We start from the raw sequence: 22,972 nt of genomic DNA on the forward strand, positions 1-22,972 counted from the left end.
GGACACTTGGCAAAACCTAAAGATCATACCCCAACCTATTTTGTTCAATTCCAAGTCCAAATATATTAGTAATTATCAAAATTTTAACCACATAATCGGATCTATCAGTCTATTCAACATTTATACAACAATAATTGAGGAAAATGATGTGAAAAAGAAATGAGGATAAAAGTATCTTCCCAACCAAGAAGAAAATGTACCTCTGCCGACAAAAGAGAGAGAGAGAGAGGAGGGAAAGAGATATTTTGTGAAGTGGAGAAGGAAGTGTAGTAGTGAGTTAGTGACTAGTGAGTTGTGTGAATGGTCTTTTCAAGTTGCAAGAAGCCAAACTATCGAGATAAATTATAATTGGTCAACAAAGCCACTGTCTCTTTCAGAACTACTGGATTGGGAAATGGGCTTTTGGCTAAGGTAAATCTCTCCCTTTCTTGTTATTTTCGAAATTTTTGGTCGGCTATTATCTTCATGTTTTTTTTTGTGATAAAATATAACTTCATGTTAGTTTAATAACGTAATATGAACGTTCACCTTTGTATCTGTGTTATTAGAACCATAACTATAAATTACTAGGTTTGAAATTTGGTGGCACTAACTACATCCTTTGACTTCTATTGAACTTCGATTAGCAGGAGTTGTATATATATATATATATACGGAACAAAAGATGGATAGATCTACATTCTTATTTTTCTTCTTACACTTACACGGTTACACCTATTCCATTGCGGATCATTGGATTCTTCAACTATGGGAAAAAAAAAAATAGATACGAGCGACGAAAGTCAAAATTAATTGTCTCATTTAATGCTCAACGTGTTATGGCTTTAACTACAACAACTCTTTTGTTAATGATCTTACTTACAACGTCGTTGTTTAATTAAATCATCGTAACTGATCAGTCCACCAGTACCGCTGGTGTTGGTGTCAACTTATTCTACATTTCTGTTTTTCATCTCTTTTCATACCGAATCCATAGTTTGGTCTCTATTTGTGGAACCTAAAGCTTTTGTCGCTGTAGATTAGTATTATGACTGAATAATCAATGTATTCATATGAGAATATTTTAACGCTGATATACCTTTTGGCTTTTGGCCGCAGCTAAGTAAAAAAAATGAAAAAAACACGTTAATTTTTAACTTCTAAAGGGATGTCGAATTATTGACTATGTTTAACACTAGTAAAAATAAGTTGTATAGTTACAAAAAATTGTGTAGTAATAACTTATTTTCCATAGCCAAAAAGAAACTGTTACATATTTGTTACAAAAATAATTAGTAATTATTTACTCGTCACAAACTGACCCCTTCATTGCAATTCGTCGCTACTTGCTATAGATTAGATACAGTCAAACTTATCGTAATTTGCTACTTATTATTACAGTTATCTACGCCGATATGAGATAATTACCGTCAAACGTATTAGTAGCAAATGGTGACATAAAGTGACAAAAATTGGTGTGGCTACTTACTCACAAAAATCTTCAAGGGTGGTTGTCATTATTTTGTTACTAATTGGGACAAGAAGTTTGTCGCATATTTTTCACAGCTAGCTTCAATCGATTTTTTTTTCTTCGGTTTATTCGGTTTATAATTCAGTTTAAATATTAGAGAAATAAAATATACTCTATTTACAAATCCAAATCCAGTAGAATACCTATTACAGATCCAACAAAAAGCCCATCATACAATTATTAGCCCAACAACCCAATAAAATATTAGGGAAAGATAGAGCTAATGCAGTGCTGCAGCGGCAACAACTGTGTGCAGGTGACGGTGAAGGTGACAGCAAGGGCGCTCTCCGACAGTCCTACTCCAGCCTTTGCGTTGAAGGAGGATGAATCCGTTTCTCACATTCTCACTAAAACAAGAAAAATCACAACTAATGATTATGAAGTCTAAGATCTAAGATCTAAAAGAATGACTACAAAAAAAATCAAGTAACACCAATAATCAAATCTGAAAACGAACCTCACGGCAGGAAGTTCATCGAAGGCGGATTGAATGGAGGGAGATTCTTGGTCGTAACTGCCATTGTTGAGTACGGTTTAAAGCTTCTGATTTGGAAGAAACAGAAAAAAAAGAAGAAGGTCTGAGGAGAACGACGAGAATGAAGAAGAGAAAGATGTAGAAGAGTCTAGATAAGAAGGAAGGAGAAGAAGAATGAAGATCATTAAGGAGAAAAGTGTGGAAGGAGTATCGTAAAAGAGAGGAGGCATTTTACTAAAGATCGAGGAAATGAATTAGATCTAGAGTTAGGCGTTTTTATATCATGTTCCTCTTAACCGAATAAACCGATTGGTAATCGGATACCGAACCGAAATAACCGAGTTCTAAAATGATAAAATAATATTATTCTCTGTCGTTAAATTGCTACAAGTGCTTGTAGAAATTTTTTGCTACGAATGATTCCTCGCAACTTCACATTTTCGTAACTATGCCATAGCTACAAATAATTATGTCCCGAAATCTGTAGTAAGTTTACTACTAATTTAATGTGTAGCTTTTTTTGTCTTTACATTGCTACAAATACTAACTAATTTGCCACAAAAATATTTAACTAATATTTTGTCTTTTTCCGTAACTTTTTGTGGGTATTCTTAGCTGTTACTTATTTCGTAGCAATATTTCGTAACTATATGACCTGTTTTTTCTAGTGTAACTTTAATAATTTTCTTTTGAAACTATGATTGGACACTGAAATTCCCAAACTTTACAGCTTCTTCCTGACAAAAGCAATACCATTTGCTGCTATGTCAGCTCTATCGGATTCGTATATGTACATTAGAAGCTGTAAAGTTTTAATGTTTTATAATCTTTAATGGAACTTGTATTCCGTTATTTGATTGCCCAATTACGTTTCTTTTTTTCTTTCTTTTTTCCTTATCAATGCAAGGACGAGTTGTTTTATAGAGTTGGGACACATATTGCATATTCGAATTGTTGCCATAGTAAAATTTTATTTCTCTATGTAATTTATACTCCATCTTTCTCATCAAGATTGATGTTTTGGGATATTTTTTGTTCCACAAAGATTGATGTTTTGTAAACTTCAAAAAGTAATCATTGAAAATATTTAAAATTTTGAATTGTTATTGTTTTAAAATTAAATAATATCTCTTTAGTCAAAGGAAAAAATATATTTAAACTCAGTAATCATTAATGTTTTCTTAAAATGTGTAAAAACTTCTAAACATCAATCTTTATGAGACAGATGGAGTATATGTTTAGATTGGATGATTAAAATGAATTGAAAAAACCAAGTTGGTGTGAAGAAATGGATTGACTAAAGTTTAATATTGTGTGAGTGTTGGATATGGGTTTCATCCTGTCTTAACAGGCCTTCCACTCGGCCCATCTTAGGGGTGGTCAATAAAACCAGAAAAAGCGTTGACCGACAGATAGGAGAATTTAGGCCGGATAAGCTTCTAGAAGGGCCCGGCTCCACGGTTAGCCCGTTAAGCGACGGCCCGAACAAAGTCCACCGCCATCCACACCCTAAAGCGGTACCATATCGACCTCAAGGCATGAGGATGAAAACGTCCCATCGACTATAAATAGAGATTTTTTGAGCAAAAGAGAGGATATTCTGGAACGAGAGTCTGAGCAATTAACAGATTCTAGTCCTAAATATTAATAGTATTACTGCAAGAGTGCAATATTGTAATTAGCCAACCGGCTCTATTAACGGATATTGTAAACTTGCCGATTTTTTACTACCTCAATAAAAGTCTTTTGTTTCGCCCTTTCCTTCTTATTAATTTTGATCTAGTACAAGCACTCGTTCAACAGTGAGTATATTAGATATGTATGTCTAAAGGTTTCAAAAAGCTTATATGCTGATCTTTTGGAGTCATTGACTTTTGTTGAATTTGTAATTTGTTTGCACTTTCATCGTTTGGGAGAGAAAGAAACAACTATAGTAGCCAAAATACTGTCTATCTGAATATTTAGTACAACAAAACACATTTAGTAAAATAACTTCTTTCATGTAATATTGGTTAATTACTTATAACTAAAGATTCTTATAATTTGTCAAAAATTGCATAAATATACGGGTTTAAATCTCACTACTATTTACTCATATTTTTTGTCTTTAGTATGTAGAAACAAGTGATAAACCTTAGCTTTTTGAAAAAGACAAGTTTATACATGAAATATATGCAGAATATTAGAAAATTACATATATCATTTCTTACTAGAAAACGATCCAAATCATTTACACGGTATAACCGTACCGACAAAGAGTTCCGTTTTCAACTAAAAAAGCGTTTGAGAAAGGGACAAATATAGGTAGAGACTCCAAAGGCTTTTTGCCAAATCGCTTTCAGATTATTATTAAGTAACGAATTTTCAATATTAATTTTCTCAAATATGGCTTGGACTCACCGACACTTGAGAAAATAAACAAGAGATTAGTTTGCCAACAAGAAAAGTAACCTCTTCTCACCGCCGAATGGTTTCAGTTAGCTTAAATAAGCCTAGCTGACTCTGACTATGGATCATCTATCGAACAAATTATAATTTGGAAATTATTAGTTGCAAAAAAATACGTTGTAGTAACTTACATAGGCAAAAGAATATAACTCTTGAGAGCCTAGCTCAGTTTTCCTGAACCAGTTAATTTTTATAACTATCCAATCATCCATCTCATATCGTAAAGATAGTAACAAAAAAAAATTATATCTTACGTTTGTCTAAGAAACATCCAATGGACAAAATACATACTAAAGTAGATTTAAGTTAATCGTGGAGAATATATAATTATGGTACGTTTTGTCGGTGCACATACTAATTGTTACAAAATACAAACCGATCTTCTAACATCATCAATCAACTCGTTAATGATAACTAAAGTGATAAAAAATACTTTATCGTTCAGACTGTCGTCTGAAAATTTAATTATTAAAAAATTAAGCACGAGCTTCTGCATTAAATGGAGAACATGCATGGTTAATCTTCTACGAAGGCAACGAAACAAGGTTTTGGATTCCTTTAGAAACCAATGCAAAACGAAGTCAATTATTTGTTTAAATAATCTTTACTTAGAATTTTTCAAAAAAACAAAAACTTAGAATCTCGAGAGATATACATAATATATATCCCCACATTTTTTTTTTCAATTTACAGCTTACAATTCTGACTCCTCGACCAAAAAAAACTATATTAATACTGAATGGGATTATTATTTTTGCTACTTGCAAAGACTTACTATCTAATTTATACAGACACTAGATTTTAATTTGCGGTACACCGCAAAATTATATATTTTTGTATATTTTATATAACTTAGTAAAAAAACATTATGTTGGATCATATATATGTTTTAAATTTTTTTACAGTAATATTGAGATATTTGTAATTTTATTTTCTTTATCTATTTAAAAATTATTATTTTCATTTGAAATTTAATTAATCAAAATTATTTTATTTTGGAATTTAATCAATCAAAATTAGTTGTTGTGAAAGTAAACATCTGTTAATATGTATAATACTTTGTAGTTAGTATAAAATTATTTAAATTTTATTCACCAATTTGAAATTAGTTAGTTTTGTCTATGAGTATAATGGAGCGGTTAGTGTTGGTTTTTAACTTCTTTCATATAAAATTAAGTTTTAAAATATTTTGTTTGTGTTTTTAAACCAACCCGCAAAAATATGTAAGTGTAATAATATTAACATAATTCCCATCACATACTTATGATTATTTTTAGTCTAGTTTTGGACTCGTGGATAAAAAAAAATAGTTATTAAAAAAATAGTTAGTTTTGTATCTGAGTATGATGGAGCGGTTTAGTGTTGGTTTTTAACTCCTTTCATGTAAAATTAAGTTTTAAAATATTTTGTTTGTGTTTTTAAACCAACCCGCAAAATATATAAGTGTACTAATATTAACATAGTTTCCATCACATTCTTATGATTATTTTTAGTTTAGGTTTGGACCCGTGGATAAATAAAATTTTCCATAAACTATTGTTGTTTTTTTAGTATTGTTATTGATATTTACACAGATAATATTATTGATATTACTCATGGGAAAAAGCTTAAAAATACCCTATTTATTTTTTATTTGGAAGTTTAATACCTCATGTTAATTTATTGGAACAAAAATACTTCATTTAGTTATTGTTGGATAAAAAATACTTGATCTTTGTATTATTGGTAGATTCATATTTCTGACTTAACATCCGTTAACGGGTGTGACGGAATCATTCGACGGTGTTAAAAGTTTTAATTAAAGTCTTACGTGATATATATTGTACATTTAGTTATAGTACTAGTTATGTTAGCGTGGTCTGATGGTAATGATTGGGTTTAACCTCATACCATATGCGGGTTCGATCCACATTAAAAGCAGAATTTTTTTTTTTGGGTTTAACATTCGTGTCTCGCCGGTGATGATGAATCAAAAGAAAATGTATGAGCAACAACATCTTCGTTCATCGAATCTTTTTGTCCACCCCAATCCGCTCTGCACTGGACTGTCTTTTAAACTACGCTAGAAGCTATCTCGTCGATCTCCTCCCTCCTCCGATCCGCCGCGTCATATACCTGTACTTCGATCTGATCCTCGTCGACGACATCGCTAAACTCGCCGCCACAGATCTCGGCCGCAACTCAGTCCTTGCCGAGCCGAAGTACTGCAACGAAGATGTTGTTGCTCATCACCGGCGAGACACGAGAGAGAGGTTAAACCGAAAAAAAAAGTCTGCTTTTGATGTGTATCGAACCTGCACATGGTGTGAGGATATTCCCAACCATTATTACCACCAGACCACACTAACATAACTCGTACCACAACTGTCTATATAATATATATCTACTAAAACTTTAATTAAAACTTTAAACACCGTCAAATGATTCCGTCACACCCGTTAACGGATGTTAAGTCAGAGGTATGAATCTACCAATAATATAAAGATCAAGTATTTTTTATTCAACAATAATTAAATGAAGTATTTTTGTTCCAATAAATTAACATGAGATATTAAACTTCCAAATAAAAAATAAATGGGGTATTTTTAAGCTTTTTTCCCTATTACTCATATGACTAAATTTGATGTATTCACTATTTAAATTGTGCAACAGTATATATATATATATACATTTGTATTTGACATCATAACTCTATAAATGACACATGTATCATTTTGTGGAGGTTAAAATATATATATTATTTTCACAGCATTTTTCAGAAGAAGGCTTGAAGTTGGATAATATTTACATCATATGCCATTATAATTAAAACATATAATACAAAAAATAAATAAATTAGGAAAATCGAGTATGGAAATATATATTTCCCTAAATATTTGAACAACATCAATTTCTATTTTCCTTTTTAATTACAAGTTTTAAAATGTTTTAATAAAAAAAGAAACTATTGTATCTTAACTTATTCAATTTTGATTTTCCATAATTGGTGTGGCATTATACATGTTTTCCATTATACATGTTTTCCATTATACATAAATTGTTTAATGTTTTCAATGTTAAAATGGATAGAGCAATTGATGTCAAAATGGGTAGAACAAAATATAAAAATAAACTAATAATGTATGATACAAAACTAACTATTTTTTTTTATCCACTGGTCCAAACCTAGACTAAAAATAATCATAAGTATGTGATGGGAATTAGGTTAATATTAGTACACTTATATATTTTTGCGGGTTGGTCTAAAAACACAAAGAAAATATTTTAAAACTTAATTTTATATGAAAGAAGTTAAAAACCAACACTAACCCACTCCATCATACTCATAGACAAAACTAACTAAATTTAAATTGGTGAATAAACAATTTTATACTAACTACAAAGTATTATACATATTAACAGAATTTTTTTTTTGTATTAAATGTTTTAATTACAATAGCATATGATGTAAATATTCCTCAACTTCAAGCTTTCTTCTGAAAAATGCTGTGAAAATAATAATATAGATATACACTATACGTCTCATAATTAAGAAAATTAATAACAAACAGAAAATACTGAACGAAAATAAGAAAGTAATATGTATAAAGAAGTTTCGTATTGTCCCCAATGGGAAGGAGAAGGAGAAGTTGGATGCCCGGTTGGAGCCTCGACAAGATGACAAGTTACAGAGCTATAAGGGTGCTACAACTCAAGGTCTCAATCATGGTTTGGGTGGGGGCTTGAGTGGTCAGGGTTCAGGGGTATCTCATCCAGGGCCTTTCGCTGGTAATGGTCGCGGGTCAGGTCCTCAAGCTACCAACTTCTGCTATAAACAGGGATATGGCAACAAAGCAAAGAATGGCAAAAGGGATTATCAGGGTGATGAACGGTTGGTGAAGCAACATAGGAGTACAATTGAGGCACCTACAAGTTCAAGCCAACAGTTGGCTGTGTCAGGCAGTGGTTTAAATCAACTCAAAACCAATGAGGTGGGGCATCAGTTTTCGGATAATGAACAAAAGATGTTAGATGCGTTTTTGGGCTCTACCTTGGAAGACTTACCGGTCTCCGATGGTCAGCTTGTGGACGTAGCGACATTTCCTGTAGGGGTTTCTGATAGGAGGGTTCGCAAGAATTTATTCCCATAGACAGTGGTCGTAAGTGATTCTGATATGAACGATATGGAGCTGATGCAGCAGGAAGTGACTTTCATGGATGTTCTGGGTGACTTTCTGGCTCAAGATTTCCCTCTTAAGGAGGATCAATCGCTAGCTTTTCTGGGTACAATCCCGGAGGAGAGGGGCAATGAAACAGAGGTATCCCGTGAGGGGGGAGAAGAAGCAGAGGGAATGGAGGACCTTCTGGCGGAGGAGGATATCTCTGATCGGGGGTCAAAGGCTTTGCAAGAAGGGTCTGCGGAGGATATCTCTGACGACATTCCCCCAAGTGATGAGACTGGTGGTACGGTTCAACCACCACGGTCTAAAGTGGTCAAGGGTAAGGGGCCTCTCCAAGGGGTGAGTACCAAGAAGCGGAACATGTTTACTTTGGCGTCGCCTCGTAAGAAGGCTGTCACTAAGGGTGCAGGACTGATGGGTAAGGCGGGTTCTCACCAGGGAGGGAAGCCTCCGAGTAATGCGGCTGATTAATGCAAGTCGTAAGCAGGTGTTGGCAAGGGTGTGGGTTCTCCTCCCATCTTACAAGGAGATGGTCTTCTGCTTGGCAGCAGTCTTTGTTCTTTTCTACCATAGGTTCTTCCGTTTTGCATAATTTTCTGCTTCTGAATAAATCACCATCGGTTGTTCCGTATGGTTTTAGTTGTTGTTTGCTTCTCTTTTCCTTTGTTGGTTATGATTATCTGGTTTTGGATAATTTTGGTTGTAGTCAATTGGTCTGTGTATTAATAAACCCTTGCCACGGTTTTCTTTAAGTCTTGTTTCTCCATCTTTCTTACGATGTTTCATATATCGGTGGTGTGTTTTTGGTTAGTGGTTTTTTATTTACAGACAACGAGGTACATTTTTCAAGATGTTCAAACCAGTTGGTTGCTTTATTCAGATGGGGTTCTTTTAGTTCTTTTTTTTGGTTGGGTTTTTATTCCTTATTATGGTCACGAGTTTTTTATATTGTTATTGGTTTCAATTCCTTGCCTATTTATCATGGTGGTTCTGCGTGGTGATCTTTTATATTTTTTATACTTGTAAGATGCAGATTTTGAGTTGGAATTGTCAAGGTCTTGGCAATAAGGCTACTATTGGAAATCTAAGGGATTTGTGGAGTCGGCATCGGCCAGACTTTCTTTTTCTCATGGAAACGAAGAAATCTTTTTCGTTCTTGGAAAAATTTGTAGGCCACTTTGGCTATAAAAATTTAAAAACAGTGGAACCGAATGGTTGTAGTGGGGGTCTGACTCTGTTCTATAATCAAGAGGATTATCATGTTTCAAATTTTATTTGAGTCAAATAGATTGATTGATGTGGAGGCGGTTTACAAAGGTCGCACAATTAATTTAACATTTGTTTATGGTGATCCGGTCCCTAAGAACCGTGAAATGGTTTGGGAACGACTATTAAGGATCAGTTCGTCACGAACAACTCCTTGGTTTGTTATTGGTGATTTTAATGAATTAACAGGAAATCATGAAAAACGTGGTGGGAAACTCCGTCATGCTTCTTCTTTTCTTGCTTTTAATGGAATGATTCAGGACTGTGGTTTCTTGGAATTTCCATATCTTGGGGACTTTTTGTCTTGGCGAGGGTGGCGGATAAAAAACCAATACGTTGTAGGTTGGACAGGGCTTTGGGTAATGAGGATTGGCACGATTTGTTTCCTGATACGGTTACAGAATACTTACCCATGGTTGTGTCTGATCATAAGCCTCTTGTGGTGAGTATAGGCGCTAAGCGGCCGCGAGGGCGGAGGAGTTTTATCTTTGATCGTCGCTGGGTTGGGAAGGAGGGATTGATGGATGCGATCTCGCATGGTTGGGATGGTGCTCCTGATCAGGGATCGACCAATTTTGTGGACAGACTTGCCAATTGTCGACGGGAGCGCAAAGCGGAGGTCCCTATCGGTAGGGATACGATTGAGGATTTGAAACGACAACTGGATGTCGCTCAGGCAGATGATGCATCTCCCCCGAGTGTAATTCCGGAACTAACTGACCGGCTACGAGAGGCATATCAGGATGAGGAGGTATATTGGTATTTGAAGAGCCGGAATCGATGGATGCGGGTGGGGGATAAGAATACTAAGTATTTCCATGCACAAACTAAGCAGCGACAGGCACGTAATCAAATCACTGGTTTGTATGACAAGCATAATGTTTGGTCTACAGAGGATGCTGCAATCTGTAATACAGCGGTGTCGTATTTTGAGGATTTGTTTACTTCTATTAATCCGGATATTTTGAGGACGCCTTAAGTGAGGTTAAAACTGTAATTACGGATGAGGTGAATGTGCGTTTACTTGGCCCAGCTACAGAGGCTGAGGTAAAAAGGGTTCTTTTTATGATGCATTCGGATAAAGCTCCCGATCCAGATGGGATGACAGCTTTGTTTTTTCAGAAAGCATGGATGGTTGTCAAAAAAGATCTTGTGTCTTTAGTCAATCGGTTTTTTGCCGAAAGGGTTTTTGATAAAAGTTTAAATAGTACGCATATCTGTCTAATTCCAAAGGTGGCAAAGCCAACCCGGATGACGGAATTGCGCCCTATTAGTCTGTGTAATGTGGGGGTATAAGATTATTTCGAAAATCTTGTGTCAGCGGCTTAAAACGGTTCTACCGGCTCTTATTTCGGAAACTCAATCGGCTTTTGTTCCAGACCGACTAATTTCTGATAACATCTTGATTGCTCAGGAGATGTTTCATGGTTTACGGACTAATCCATCTTGTAAGGGGAAATTTATGGCTATAAAAATAGATATGCGCAAGGCATATGACAGGGTAGAGTGGGCTTTTGATGAGGCGCTACTTCGAAAAATGGGGTTTGCGGAGACATGGATCTCCTGGATCATGTTTTGTGTTACATCAGTTGAGTATAAAGTTCTTCTATATGGTCAACCAAATGGATTGATTATTCCTCAGCGGGGGCTACGGCAAGGAGACCCGTTATCTCCTTATTTGTTTATTTTATGTACGGAAGTTTTAATTGCTAATATCCGGAAAGCAGAGATGGGTAAGTTGATCACTAGGATTAAGGTGGCCAACAAATGTACACCAATCACGCACCTGTTATTTGCGGATGACAGTTTATTTTTTTGTAAGGTTGAAAAGGACCAATGTGGAGCTATCTTGGATATTTTAAAGCAGTACGAGGCCGTCTCAAGACAGCAAATTAATTTTGCAAAGTCTTCGATACAGTTTGGTCATATGGTTGATGAGGGGGTACGAACGGAGATGCAGGAGGTTCTTGGAATAACCAATTTGGGCGGCATGGGTTCATATATGGGTTTACCTGAGAGTTTAGGGGGGTCTAAAACACAGGTTTTCTCTTTTGTTTCGGATAAACTTCAAAATCGGACAAATGGTTGGACGGCGAAGTTACTATCCAAAGGAGGTAAAGAGGTGATGATTAAGTCTGTTGCGACTGTTGTTCCGACTTTTGTGATGTCTTGCTTCCGGATACCGAAAACGATCACATCCAAACTTACTAGTGCACTGGCAAATTTTTGGTGGAGTACACATGGTCAGTCAGGGGGTATGCATTGGCTTGCTTGGGAGAAATTATGTTGCAGTAAGCAACTAGGCGGCTTGGGGTTTAGGAATGTCGACGATTTTAATTCGGCTTTACTGGCTAAGCAATAATGGCTACTGATGGAGTTTCCAGATTCACTGTTTGCCAAGGTTTTCAAAGGTAGGTACTATCGGAACTCCAATCCAATGGAACCGATTAGGTCATACTCTCCCTCGTATGGGTGGAGGATTCTTGTATCCGCTCGATCTTTGGTACACAAAGGGCTCATTAAAAGAGTGGGCTCTGGGGACACCATTTCTATATGGACTGATCCCTGGATTCCGGCTCAATCTCCAAGACCAGCTTTAGGTACGGGTCCCTTTGCGGATCCTTCTCTCCAACTAACTCAGTTCATTGATCGTCAAACGAATTCCTAGCGTATGGATCTGCTTCATGAGCATTTTGATCCGATGAATGTCGACTTGATAGGGGCTTTACCTTTAGGGAGTTGTCCATCGACAGACTCCCTAGGGTGGCATTTTACAAAGTCTGGGAAGTACACGGTTAAGTCTGGATATCATACGGCACGCAGGGCAGCACACAGACTTTTCAGGTCCCAGGGTGTGGTCCAGAGATTACCCCTCTTTTAGCTAGTGTTTGACAGGTTAAATGCCCACCTAAAATACAACATTTTATGTGGAAAGTTTTGTCTGGCTGTCTTTCTGTCTCGACTAATCTGAGACGGCGGGGTATAGCATGTGATTTGGGTTGTGCACGGTGTGGGGCTGATGACAAAACAATAAATCATGCTATTTTTGTTTGTCCAATAGCTCGGCAAGTGTGGGCCTTATCTCATCTTCCGATGGGGCCAATTTCTTTTCCCACGGACTCTGTGTATGCAAACATGGATCATTTTTTAGGCTAAAAAAATCTGGGTTCTCAAGCACCCGCTTTCCCCTGGGTTATGTGGTATATATGGAAAGCCAAGAATGCACGGGTTTTTGAAAATAAGGATGAGCAGCTTGGGGAGATATTCAGGGTAGCAGCGGGTGAGGCGTTATCTTGGCAGCAAGTACAAGAAGAGAGTCAGAGTGAGGATCTCCCCTCTGGTCCGGTCGTTTGTAACTCTCGGGTGAGGGTAGCTGCAGCTCCCCTTTCTACCTTTTACTCGGGTCATCGGTGTTTCGTTGATGGATCTTGGAAGGCCGGTGACACCTTTGCAGGTGCAGGATGGCTTTGTACGACGTCTCAGGATTTGTCGCATATTATGGGAGCTACCAATTTCCGATGAAGTCTCTCTCCCTTACATGCTGAAGTAGAAGCTTTCATCTGGGCTATGCGTTGTATGATTGGACATGACTACCGGGACGTGGCTTTTTATACTGACTGTTCAGACTTGGTGAAGATGGTGTCTTCACCTCAAGACTGGCCAGCATTTTCTACGTACTTCGCCGATATCAAGATTGACAGGAAAGAGTTTACTTCTTTCTCTTTATCTTTTATTTCTATAAATTTGAGTGTACGTGCAGACGCTTTAGCGCGTAAGGCGTGTATAAGTCCGCACCATATTTTGTATGTAAACAACTTTCCACCTTATTCACTCACATGAGCAAATGTTTTGTTGTCAAAAAAAAGTTTCGTAATCAGACATTTTAAAAACAATGATTACCATTAAGAAACCATATGTTTCTCTCCCTATTAACTTTACAACCCCAAATTTTTCTTCTGAATTGAAATTCGACCTAACGTTTTCTCCAACTTGTGACTTGTCCACACGCTCTTGATCACTTTTCCTGCTATATTTTCCTAAGAAAATCACATGCAAAAAGTTTCAATGGAAAATTATTTTATCATTTTCGCAAACCACTAAGTTCTTGTACCGTCTAAAATACAGATATATTTTATCTAGTTTTGCAGTAGAATATTGGGTTAAAAGAAAAGGTTAGTTTTGGCTCTAATGTATTTTGTAGTAAGTTTAGACATAAAGCGGAGATATAAAGATGGATCTTAATTTGTCTTTTTACCTTTAGATTATATACTGTTTAACTTATTCGCATATTTTATCTATTTTCCGAACGTTCTTTCCATGTTTATTCCCCCCCCCCCCCCCCCCCCCCCCCAAATTATCGAATTTTATAGTTGGTTTATGGTAATTGAAGTCAGCATAGCCTTTGCTGTAAATGAAATGAAATGCATATCTGCATTTGATAATTATGCAAGTACATATAGTTGTTTAAAATCCATCGATCGTTCATTCATGTTATTGCGACAACTATATGGCGTGACCCGATCAGATCTCTAATATTAGAATTTGCAGCTTCATTATAAAATTTGGACTTTGCTTAGAAGAGAATCAATCTTCAGGAAACGCGTAGACTATCAACAACAAGTCGGCTACTTCACTATTCTATAGTTTTTTTTTCTGTCATAAAAAGGTTTCATTTATTTTGTACTTGTACTGTTCTTTAATTGATTTTTGAAACCCCATTTTCACAATATAAAATTAGTGTGGGGAGAAAAATAAGTCAGCAAATAAAATTAGTCCATATGTTCACACATATATGAACATGTGGAGAGAGGTCACATGGGGCTCTCCTGTCATTTCCACGCACCACAAGACAAACAGAAGTGGCGTTGTCTTCTTGCTTACCCAATGTGTAAAACTAATTCCTTAATTATTTGACTCGTTTGGTTATATATACTTTGACAACTAAGGTTTACTTATATTATTCTGGAACGCATATTAAAGTATGCACACTTTACTGCTAAGTCATATAGCACAGTCACTAATATTTTAATAATTAAAACCATTAAGGTCAGTTCATGTTTTACTAGGATTAAGAAAGAAAATACAAATTTGGAAAATTTGATATCTATGAGTTTTGTTAGTCGCAAATAAATCCATAGTGAACAATTAAATAAACCTACAAATAACGATACAATAGTTTTTTTTTTTTTGGAACAAAGACGATACAATAGATAAGAAACAAAATCTACAACAACAAATTCTAGTTGCATATTAAAAATCCAATCAGTTAGTGATATTTGATATCTCTTACTGGTTGGTCAAATTAATCACACATTTAATATAACATAAAATTGATGTATTTAATTTCTTAATGCTTCAATTATTTGGCCAATTTTCATATTCTAGTTTTTTTACGTAGTCTAGAAATGAATAACAATATACGAGAATGACTCAATATTTTGACAGACATAGGCATTACATCGTATCAGATTTCGTCAATGTCTCAACCACAACTTGTTTTTGATCTCTTGTCTTGTGAAGATTAAGATCCTCAATTTTCAGTCAATTATTTTTAAGTACGCTCATAATCCATCTATAATCTGACTAGGCTAATCGATACAAACCAACTTGCTCTTTAGAAAAGAAAAAAAACCCTCAACTTGTTCTATTGTTGACTAGAATCATTGTTTGGCCTTGATTTGAGGAGATGACATGTTTTTGATCATGAGATTTTTTATCGCCTTACATGGAAATTTATTTAGTTCATCAGTATTAGACATCCAAATATTTTCCATGTCATCTATGTTTGCTTATGCATCACCTAAAATAAACACTAGGCCGCAGTTCTAAAGGTGGTTATATTTCTAAACGGAAGTACTTGTTGTCACAGACATTATGACTATATATAAGTTTCAATTGACCGGGCGAAAGATGCGCTAAAAAAGGGTTATAGTAAGTGATTTAAGTGTCGATTCATACCGCATGTGGTCAAAAGCTCAAAAGGGTTTTAAGTTGTTTTCATTAGTTTCTTTAAACAGTTACGGGGTCATGTTGTTAAAATGAAACCTATAAATTGTGATACTTTAAAAGGAAAGCGTAGTGGGTGATTAAAAACAAACAAAAATGAGTAAATTCGGAAATTTTTAGTACGTATATAGAGATACTTGGACACGATCCGTACTCAAATCATTTGCATACAATCTCATACGCGTAAATGAATTCGTTTGGCGGTCTCTTGGCACATCCGATGTGTGTTTGGTACATGTGTCGCGCATATATGTTTCATATAGTGGATGAGACAATTTTGGCTTTAATACATGTTCATTGTTACCATCAGCCACTCGTTCGTCTCATTTATCGCCATGCATGATCATGACAATATTTTTTACTTTCGTATGTAATATTTGATCGTCAGCAATTAACACGAGGTTGACTTATATCTTCTTTAGAAGAAGTATTTATTTATCTAAATAATCATTTAACCGTTGGATCTATATATTAATTTCAGTATTTCACATTTTCGGCATCATTAAAAAAAAAATATTAGCTCAGCATCTCTATTTTTATTTCCAGTTGTATTTTACACCTAGTTTTTACAAGCTAAAAATTCGACTTTGCTAATCGTCCACATTTAATATAACAATGTCAATGTCTTCTTAAACACGTCCGAATAGTCTAAAGGATGTTTAACTCATCCTCCAGATTTATGAATTGGTAATAGTTAGAGATAGGAATTTCGACCTTTTCATTTGTCGGACTAGTTACAATTTCTGGCACCTAGCTACGGTTTCTTTACATACTACTATCATGGTCAGATCTCTAATTAGATGTCTTTCATATTAGATTTTTCGCCGACCATATCTTTCTCCCGTTTCTTTAGCATCTTCTCAAAAAGGAATTTAGAGCTTCAATTGGTTTCCGTAACATTAGTTGCATGGAAGTTTGATTGAAGTATGCAAATGCAATGGCATGGAAACCGACACCTCCCCAAAAGGCTAAAACCTTGACATACCTTAGTCAATTAATAGTTTAATTTACTCTAGCACTAGAGATTTCGGTTTCCATGACATGAATCATGCTTGTATTCAATTGGAAATTAAGCAATACATAATGTATGTCAGAAGTGCAAGAGTTACTAGTACTCTCCCTTGTTATGAAGAACACCAAAAATTTCTTCAATTCATTCATAGTGTTGGTTAGAATTTAACGTCATACTTTAATTATTAACATAAATTATCTAGATGTCTAGTAAATTCTAGTACTATTTTCATTTACTTTTCTTTGTGGTTTATTAATATCAAATTATCATGAAAACTATACTTTAACTGTTTATCTTTAAATTTAAAGTCGTGAAAAAGAAACCAATATTTGACCCCAAAAAAAAAAAGAAACCAATAACAGAATAAATGATAATTTGATTGGGTACAAGTTGTAAATTTTTTAAAAAAAAATCAGAAAATCATATCTCCATAAAGATAAAGAATACGACAAACTTGATATCATCTAGTAGTAACGAAAACAAACTTCATAGTTAATAAACAAATCTTGACCCCTATAAAATAAGTAAATAACTCAACAAGACTTTTTTTAAAAAAGATACCAAAAAGTAAACTCTTGTAGAGAAGTCTCCAATGGAGAACAATCTAACTCTTCCAATGCGTGGCATAGGCCTAATTTGGTGATCCTTGTTATATTTCGGGTAAAATCACACACTCATGTAAAAATACCGACAACACCAATATCACTATTACAATATAATAGCACTACTTTTTACCATTATTATATTTTAGAAATCAACGAGTTGATTTATTTATTATTTTTATTATTATCATATATCTTTATTAGGAAAAAAAGTGGCTTCCGACCAGCAAATTATTTCTCTTCTTCTTCTTTATAATCATCAGATCGCTTCTTCACTTGTTCTTCAGGGCTCGAAATCTCTCTCAAACCCTCCTCAAAAAATTCCAAAAAAATTCTCAAATCTTGAAAACATCTTCGAGCCCCTTTTATGTAGATCAAGAACAGTGGAGAAAGATCCACCACACATATAAATAAAACCAAGTGAGTTGTTATATCAAGAAGACGAAAATGCCTATGTCGGCGACGGCGGATACAAGCAAGACGGTGAAGCTGGAGAGGTACAACAGCTACCTCCGCAAGATTCACAGTACCAAAGTTCTCAACGCGTCTTCTAAAGTTCTTTTCCGAGCTACGCTTCTTGTAGCTCTTGTCCTCGTCCTCCTCTTCGCCATCAACTACCCTCCACTCTCCGACAGCCGAGCCGCCGCAGCTCATCACCTCCACCGCCGTAGCTTCTTATCCACCGGACTCTTCTCCTCCTCTTCCTCTTCCTCTTCCTCCTCTTCCTCTATCGGTGGAGCCGCGTGGGAAAAGCGCGTTAGACAATCCTCAACAGCCAAAAGACCACGCGGTCTCTCTGTCCTAGTCACTGGAGCTGCCGGCTTCGTCGGATCCCACTGCTCACTATATCTACGGAAACGTGGCGATGGAGTCTTGGGGTTCGACAATTTCAACGATTACTACGACCCAGCACTCAAAAGAGCAAGACAAGCGCTCTTGGAGAAGCAACAAGTGTTCATAGTCGAAGGTGATCTCAACGATGGACCACTCTTACGTAAACTCTTCGATGTCGTCCCATTCACTCACGTCCTCCACTTAGCCGCTCAAGCCGGAGTACGCTACGCCATGAAGAACCCTCAATCCTATATCGCATCCAACATAGCTGGATTCGTAAACCTCCTGGAAGTGGCTAAAGCAGCTAATCCTCAGCCAGCGATCGTTTGGGCTTCGTCTAGCTCTGTTTACGGTCTCAACACTGAGAACCCATTCTCCGAAGAACACAGAACAGACCAACCAGCGAGTCTTTACGCCGCAACCAAGAAAGCCGGAGAAGAGATCGCACATACATACAACCACATCTACGGTCTCTCCTTAACCGGACTAAGGTTCTTCACAGTCTACGGTCCATGGGGAAGACCAGACATGGCTTACTTCTTCTTCACCAAAGACATCCTCCACGGCAAATCAATAGACATTTACAGAACACAGGACAATCAAGAAGTGGCGCGTGACTTCACATACATAGACGACATCGTCAAAGGATGTGTCGGTGCGTTAGACACGGCGGAGAAAAGCACAGGAAGCGGAGGAAAGAAGAGAGGACAAGCTCAGCTACGTGTATACAACCTCGGAAACACGTCTCCTGTTCCGGTAGGGAGACTGGTCTCGATCTTGGAAGGGCTTTTAGGTACGAAAGCCAAGAAACATCTGATCAAAATGCCGAGAAACGGTGACGTGCCTTACACGCATGCTAACGTGAGCTTAGCGTACAAAGACTTCGGGTACAAACCGACGACGGATCTAGCGGCGGGGCTGAGGAAGTTCGTCAAGTGGTACGTTGGTTATTACGGGATACAGCCCAGGGTAAAAAAGGAAAACTCTCACGCCGAAGATTCCGCTTAAATTATTTTTTCGTTCTTCTACCGTCTCTCTCTCTCTCTCTCATCAATCACATGCTTGTTTTTTTTTTCTTTTTTTTTTTACAAAACCAACAAAAAAAAATCATTTACAGGGACAGGTTTCTGTATTTTTCCGTATTTTAAAAAATTGCAAAACAAAAAAAATCATAAAATGTATTTTTTTTTTTTTCGTGGTGGTCCTTTTTTTAGGGGGATCATAGTGTGGGGAATTAAATTGTTACAGCTGTATGTTATAATAGAGAAAGATATATAGCAAGAAGGAAAGGGGGATTTAGAATTGAAAATATATATATATGTGGGATATTGTTATTTTGTAATAAATGATTATATGATCGATCTTGCTGGAAAGAAAAAAAAAAAAGTGTTGAAGAGCAGATCTTAGCCGTTGGAGTTTTTATAATTAAGGAATGAAACCTGTGGATCCATTATTATTAGAACAACTGTAATCATAAATTTTATTCTCCTTTATATGTTCGCCTTGTTGCCTTTTTCTTTTACTTTTTAATGTTTTTTCTTTTATCTAATTGATATTTCATGCCAAGACCAGACCAGAACTGAACTACATTGAAAGTAATGTTCTAAGTGGATTTTGTTTTGATGAAATGTGACTCAGAAAATGTACTAACAAAATCCGAATCCGAGATAAAAACCATAAAGAGTAAAGGAAGAGGACCATTGGCTTTTCTTTTGTCACCTTATCTTAAGTTTGTATCATCTTTATTCTCTTTCTTTTTTTATGTTTTTGTTGTCTATGAGAATTTTAGCTTTTTAGTTTTTATTTTTCTGAATGATGAATTTGATAATATAAAGCTTTTGGTAATTATTTAGATATTCGCTTTTGAAGATGCATGATGTTTTGAAAAAATTGGCAATAGCATTTATTTATTAGTGGAGTTTCTATGGGTACAATTATACATTCAAGAATTTGATGCATTTTGGGTCACACAAGAAGACTTAAATAAGTTTTATGTCATCGACTCATGTAATTCACAAGATCTTGATATTACACTTAAATTCTGGGTGATAAGCACAACATTTGTATATGGCAGAACAAGGAAACAACAAAAAAAAGAATGCAATCACCAAGGCTTAAAAGTGTAGAATATTGTATAATGGGCCGTCACAACGATGATGACTTCAAATTCACAAGTCCAAAATGCAACAAAGTATAAGTGAATTTGGTTATCGTCCTACACAACCTGTTACCAATCTCGGTGCCTCTCTCGCCCATACAGAAAGCACGGAAGTTCTCCACTGGTTCGTGTCATTGAAAAGCTCGAACACGATCCACCAAATGGTTTGCCATCAAAGGTCATTTCGAAGAAAACCTTAGTGTTAACCATTTTGGAGATGTAGGGTTGTAGTTGTACAATGAGGGATTCATACAGAGAACCGTGGATTAGATAAGATATGCATTCTAAATTTTGATTGATTAGAATTTAGATCAAAGAACTTTTCTACCAAGGTGTTTTTTTTGCTTGTCTCTCTATGTTACCAAAATGAAAACATCACAACATTAATGTTTTAGGAAATCATGAATAGAAAAGATATGTTACGAGATCAAATCTAGAAGCAGAAAAAAGTGTAGACCACAGATGGGTGTAGTAGATAAAAGGAAAAGTGTAAACATCGAATCAACTCGATACAAAATAGATTTGCAGAAGATGGAGCAGCAGCAATACGGTATTCATTGGAAAGACACAACCAAAACAGGGGATTGAAGTAAAGTTTAACAAAACCAGTTAAGGTTGTTTGCAGTTACAACAAAGAGGGAAACAAACTAACTAAACTACTGAAAGTTCATACTTCAGAGGCTCCTCTCTCTCTCTCTCAAATCTTCTGGCTTGCTTTTTTAGTAGCCACCGCCACCTCCACCTCCACCACCGTAACCACCACCACCACCGAATGATGATCTCGGGGCACTCGGTCTTTCGTTTGCAAGGTTCACACGGATGTTCCTGCCATTCAGCTCCTGAACACACCCCAAAAAAATTAGCAAGAGACAGACTTTTACACAAAGCAATCAACACAATGGAATCAGCTCCTGATCATACTTAGTCCCCCCTAAAAAAACTAATAAAAGACAAGACTTACAATATGTATTCAGCTCCTAAACCTAATCAAAAGACGAGACTTATTTAGATAGAACAATCAACACTATGTATTCAGCTACCAACCATACCAAAATCCATATAAGAGACGAGACTTATTTAGATAGAACAATCAACACTATGTATTCAGCTCCCAATCATACCAAAATCTATATAAGAGACAAGACTTTTTAAGCAGAACAATCAACACTTTGTATTCAGCTCCTGATTATATAACATATACAAGAGACAAGACATCTTAAAACAATCAACATTATGCATTAGCAAAATAGCAATCATCTCTAACCTTTCCATCCATTTCCGATACGGCAGTGTTTGCAGAATCTTCACTGCTGAAACTGACAAATCCAAAACCCCTCGACCTCCCTGTCTCTCTGTCTGAAATCACCGTAGCTGCACACAACCCAAATACACAATCACCGTAACGAACAATATACAAAAACCACAACAAACAGGACAAATAGGTTCCTTAACACACTACAAAAGCCAAACACTGAGACCATATCACAAAACGTTCATCAAACCAACCTAACATACTTACCAACATAGCCATTTTTATAATCATTCCAAATGAAGCAGATTCTATTTGGGGAACAGAACAAAAGGCTTACCTTCTGTGACTTCACCAAAGTTAGAGAAAGCCTGCTTCAAGGAGCTGTCATCAGTTCCCCATGAGAGACCTGAAAGCAAATCAAAAACATTCAAATTTAGTGAAAGCCAAATCAAATTAAGATACAAGCTACAAAAATCAGTAACAACAGGGTAAGAAGATATATAAAAATGCATTACCACCAACAAAAAGCTTAGTGGACATGTAACGGAGAGAGCCAAGCATAGATGTCACTGGAACATTTGAGCTGTGAGAAACACCTTGTCTCAAAATACCACTAAGTTTGTTGCAAAAAGCCATTTCTTGATATCTGCACACAAAAAACATACAAAACCCAGAAAGAAAGAAAAAAAAACTAAATCAAGAAAAGCCATAACTAAATCAAATTCCATTTCAATCAGACCACAAAAGAATCTACAAAAGATCATCAAAATCAAAGCCATTTCTGAAGCTATGAAAGACACTAAAGAGATGAAACAAACCTCAGAGAAGGGAAATCGCGAAATTAGGGTTTTAGCGAAGTGAGAGTGAGCAGTAAAGTGAAAAAAGAGAGGCAGTGAGAGGATGAAGACAAAGAGTAGGGTTTAAGGGATTTTATACAGAGCTCAGAAACTCTCATTTATTTTTTTCTACAAAAAAAAATCTTTGTTTTGTCCAAATTAATCAGCTGTGTGTAGGTGTATTGTAAGAGTGTGTAGTAAAGTATTTTATCCAATAAATTTGAGCAAATAGAGTCAACGCAGTAAAAAAAGTGGTAGTCTTTTTGGAACTAGAGTGTATCTGATGTAGAGAATAACGCTTCCCGTGCTTCTCTCTAACTTTTTCGACCTTTGTTGCCACGTCGACTTGTTTATCTCTGTTTAGTGACTTAAGGTCACATGAGCCTACTTCATATACATGGAAAAGCCCATTA

At 36.0% G+C, this 22,972-nt stretch overlaps 3 protein-coding genes, 1 long non-coding RNA gene and 1 pseudogene across 5 annotated transcripts; 3 read left to right on the forward strand and 2 right to left on the reverse strand.

Annotated features, from left to right (window-relative positions):
* Positions 1-1,471: 1,471 nt before the first annotated feature.
* On the reverse strand, positions 1,472-2,240 carry LOC104788875 (uncharacterized). Its single transcript, XR_768545.2, has 2 exons — positions 1,968-2,240; positions 1,472-1,857 (listed from the first exon to the last, which is right to left on the reverse strand). It is a non-coding gene; the product is annotated as an uncharacterized LOC104788875 (long non-coding RNA).
* Positions 2,241-9,966: 7,726 nt separating this feature from the next.
* LOC104707173 (uncharacterized) lies at positions 9,967-10,838 on the forward strand. The gene is made up of 2 exons (XM_087510530.1): positions 9,967-10,027; positions 10,120-10,838. Exons 1-2 carry the CDS (start codon positions 9,967-9,969, stop codon positions 10,836-10,838), a joined length of 780 nt encoding a protein of 259 aa, XP_087366656.1.
* A 2,216-nt stretch (positions 10,839-13,054) lies between these two features.
* LOC147949793 (uncharacterized) lies at positions 13,055-13,381 on the forward strand. The gene has a single exon (XM_087510540.1). The coding sequence runs from the start codon at positions 13,055-13,057 to the stop codon at positions 13,379-13,381; it is 327 nt and encodes a 108-aa protein (XP_087366666.1).
* A 4,384-nt stretch (positions 13,382-17,765) lies between these two features.
* On the forward strand, positions 17,766-20,169 carry LOC104707207 (UDP-glucuronate 4-epimerase 6 pseudogene; annotated as a pseudogene). The gene has a single exon (XR_015561115.1). The product of XR_015561115.1 is annotated as a UDP-glucuronate 4-epimerase 6 pseudogene (transcript).
* Positions 20,170-21,005: 836 nt separating this feature from the next.
* Positions 21,006-22,680, reverse strand: LOC104788881 (glycine-rich RNA-binding protein 4, mitochondrial). Its single transcript, XM_010514656.3, has 5 exons — positions 22,542-22,680; positions 22,239-22,369; positions 22,061-22,129; positions 21,736-21,842; positions 21,006-21,310 (listed from the first exon to the last, which is right to left on the reverse strand). The coding sequence occupies exons 2-5, from the start codon at positions 22,357-22,359 to the stop codon at positions 21,191-21,193; spliced, it is 417 nt and encodes a 138-aa protein (XP_010512958.1). The 5' UTR covers positions 22,360-22,369; positions 22,542-22,680; the 3' UTR covers positions 21,006-21,190.
* Positions 22,681-22,972: the final 292 nt, after the last annotated feature.

This window comes from Camelina sativa, chromosome 1, assembly GCF_030686135.1.
Source record: "Camelina sativa cultivar CO46 ecotype springtype chromosome 1, ASM3068613v1".
NCBI classification, from domain to species: domain Eukaryota; kingdom Viridiplantae; phylum Streptophyta; class Magnoliopsida; order Brassicales; family Brassicaceae; genus Camelina; species Camelina sativa.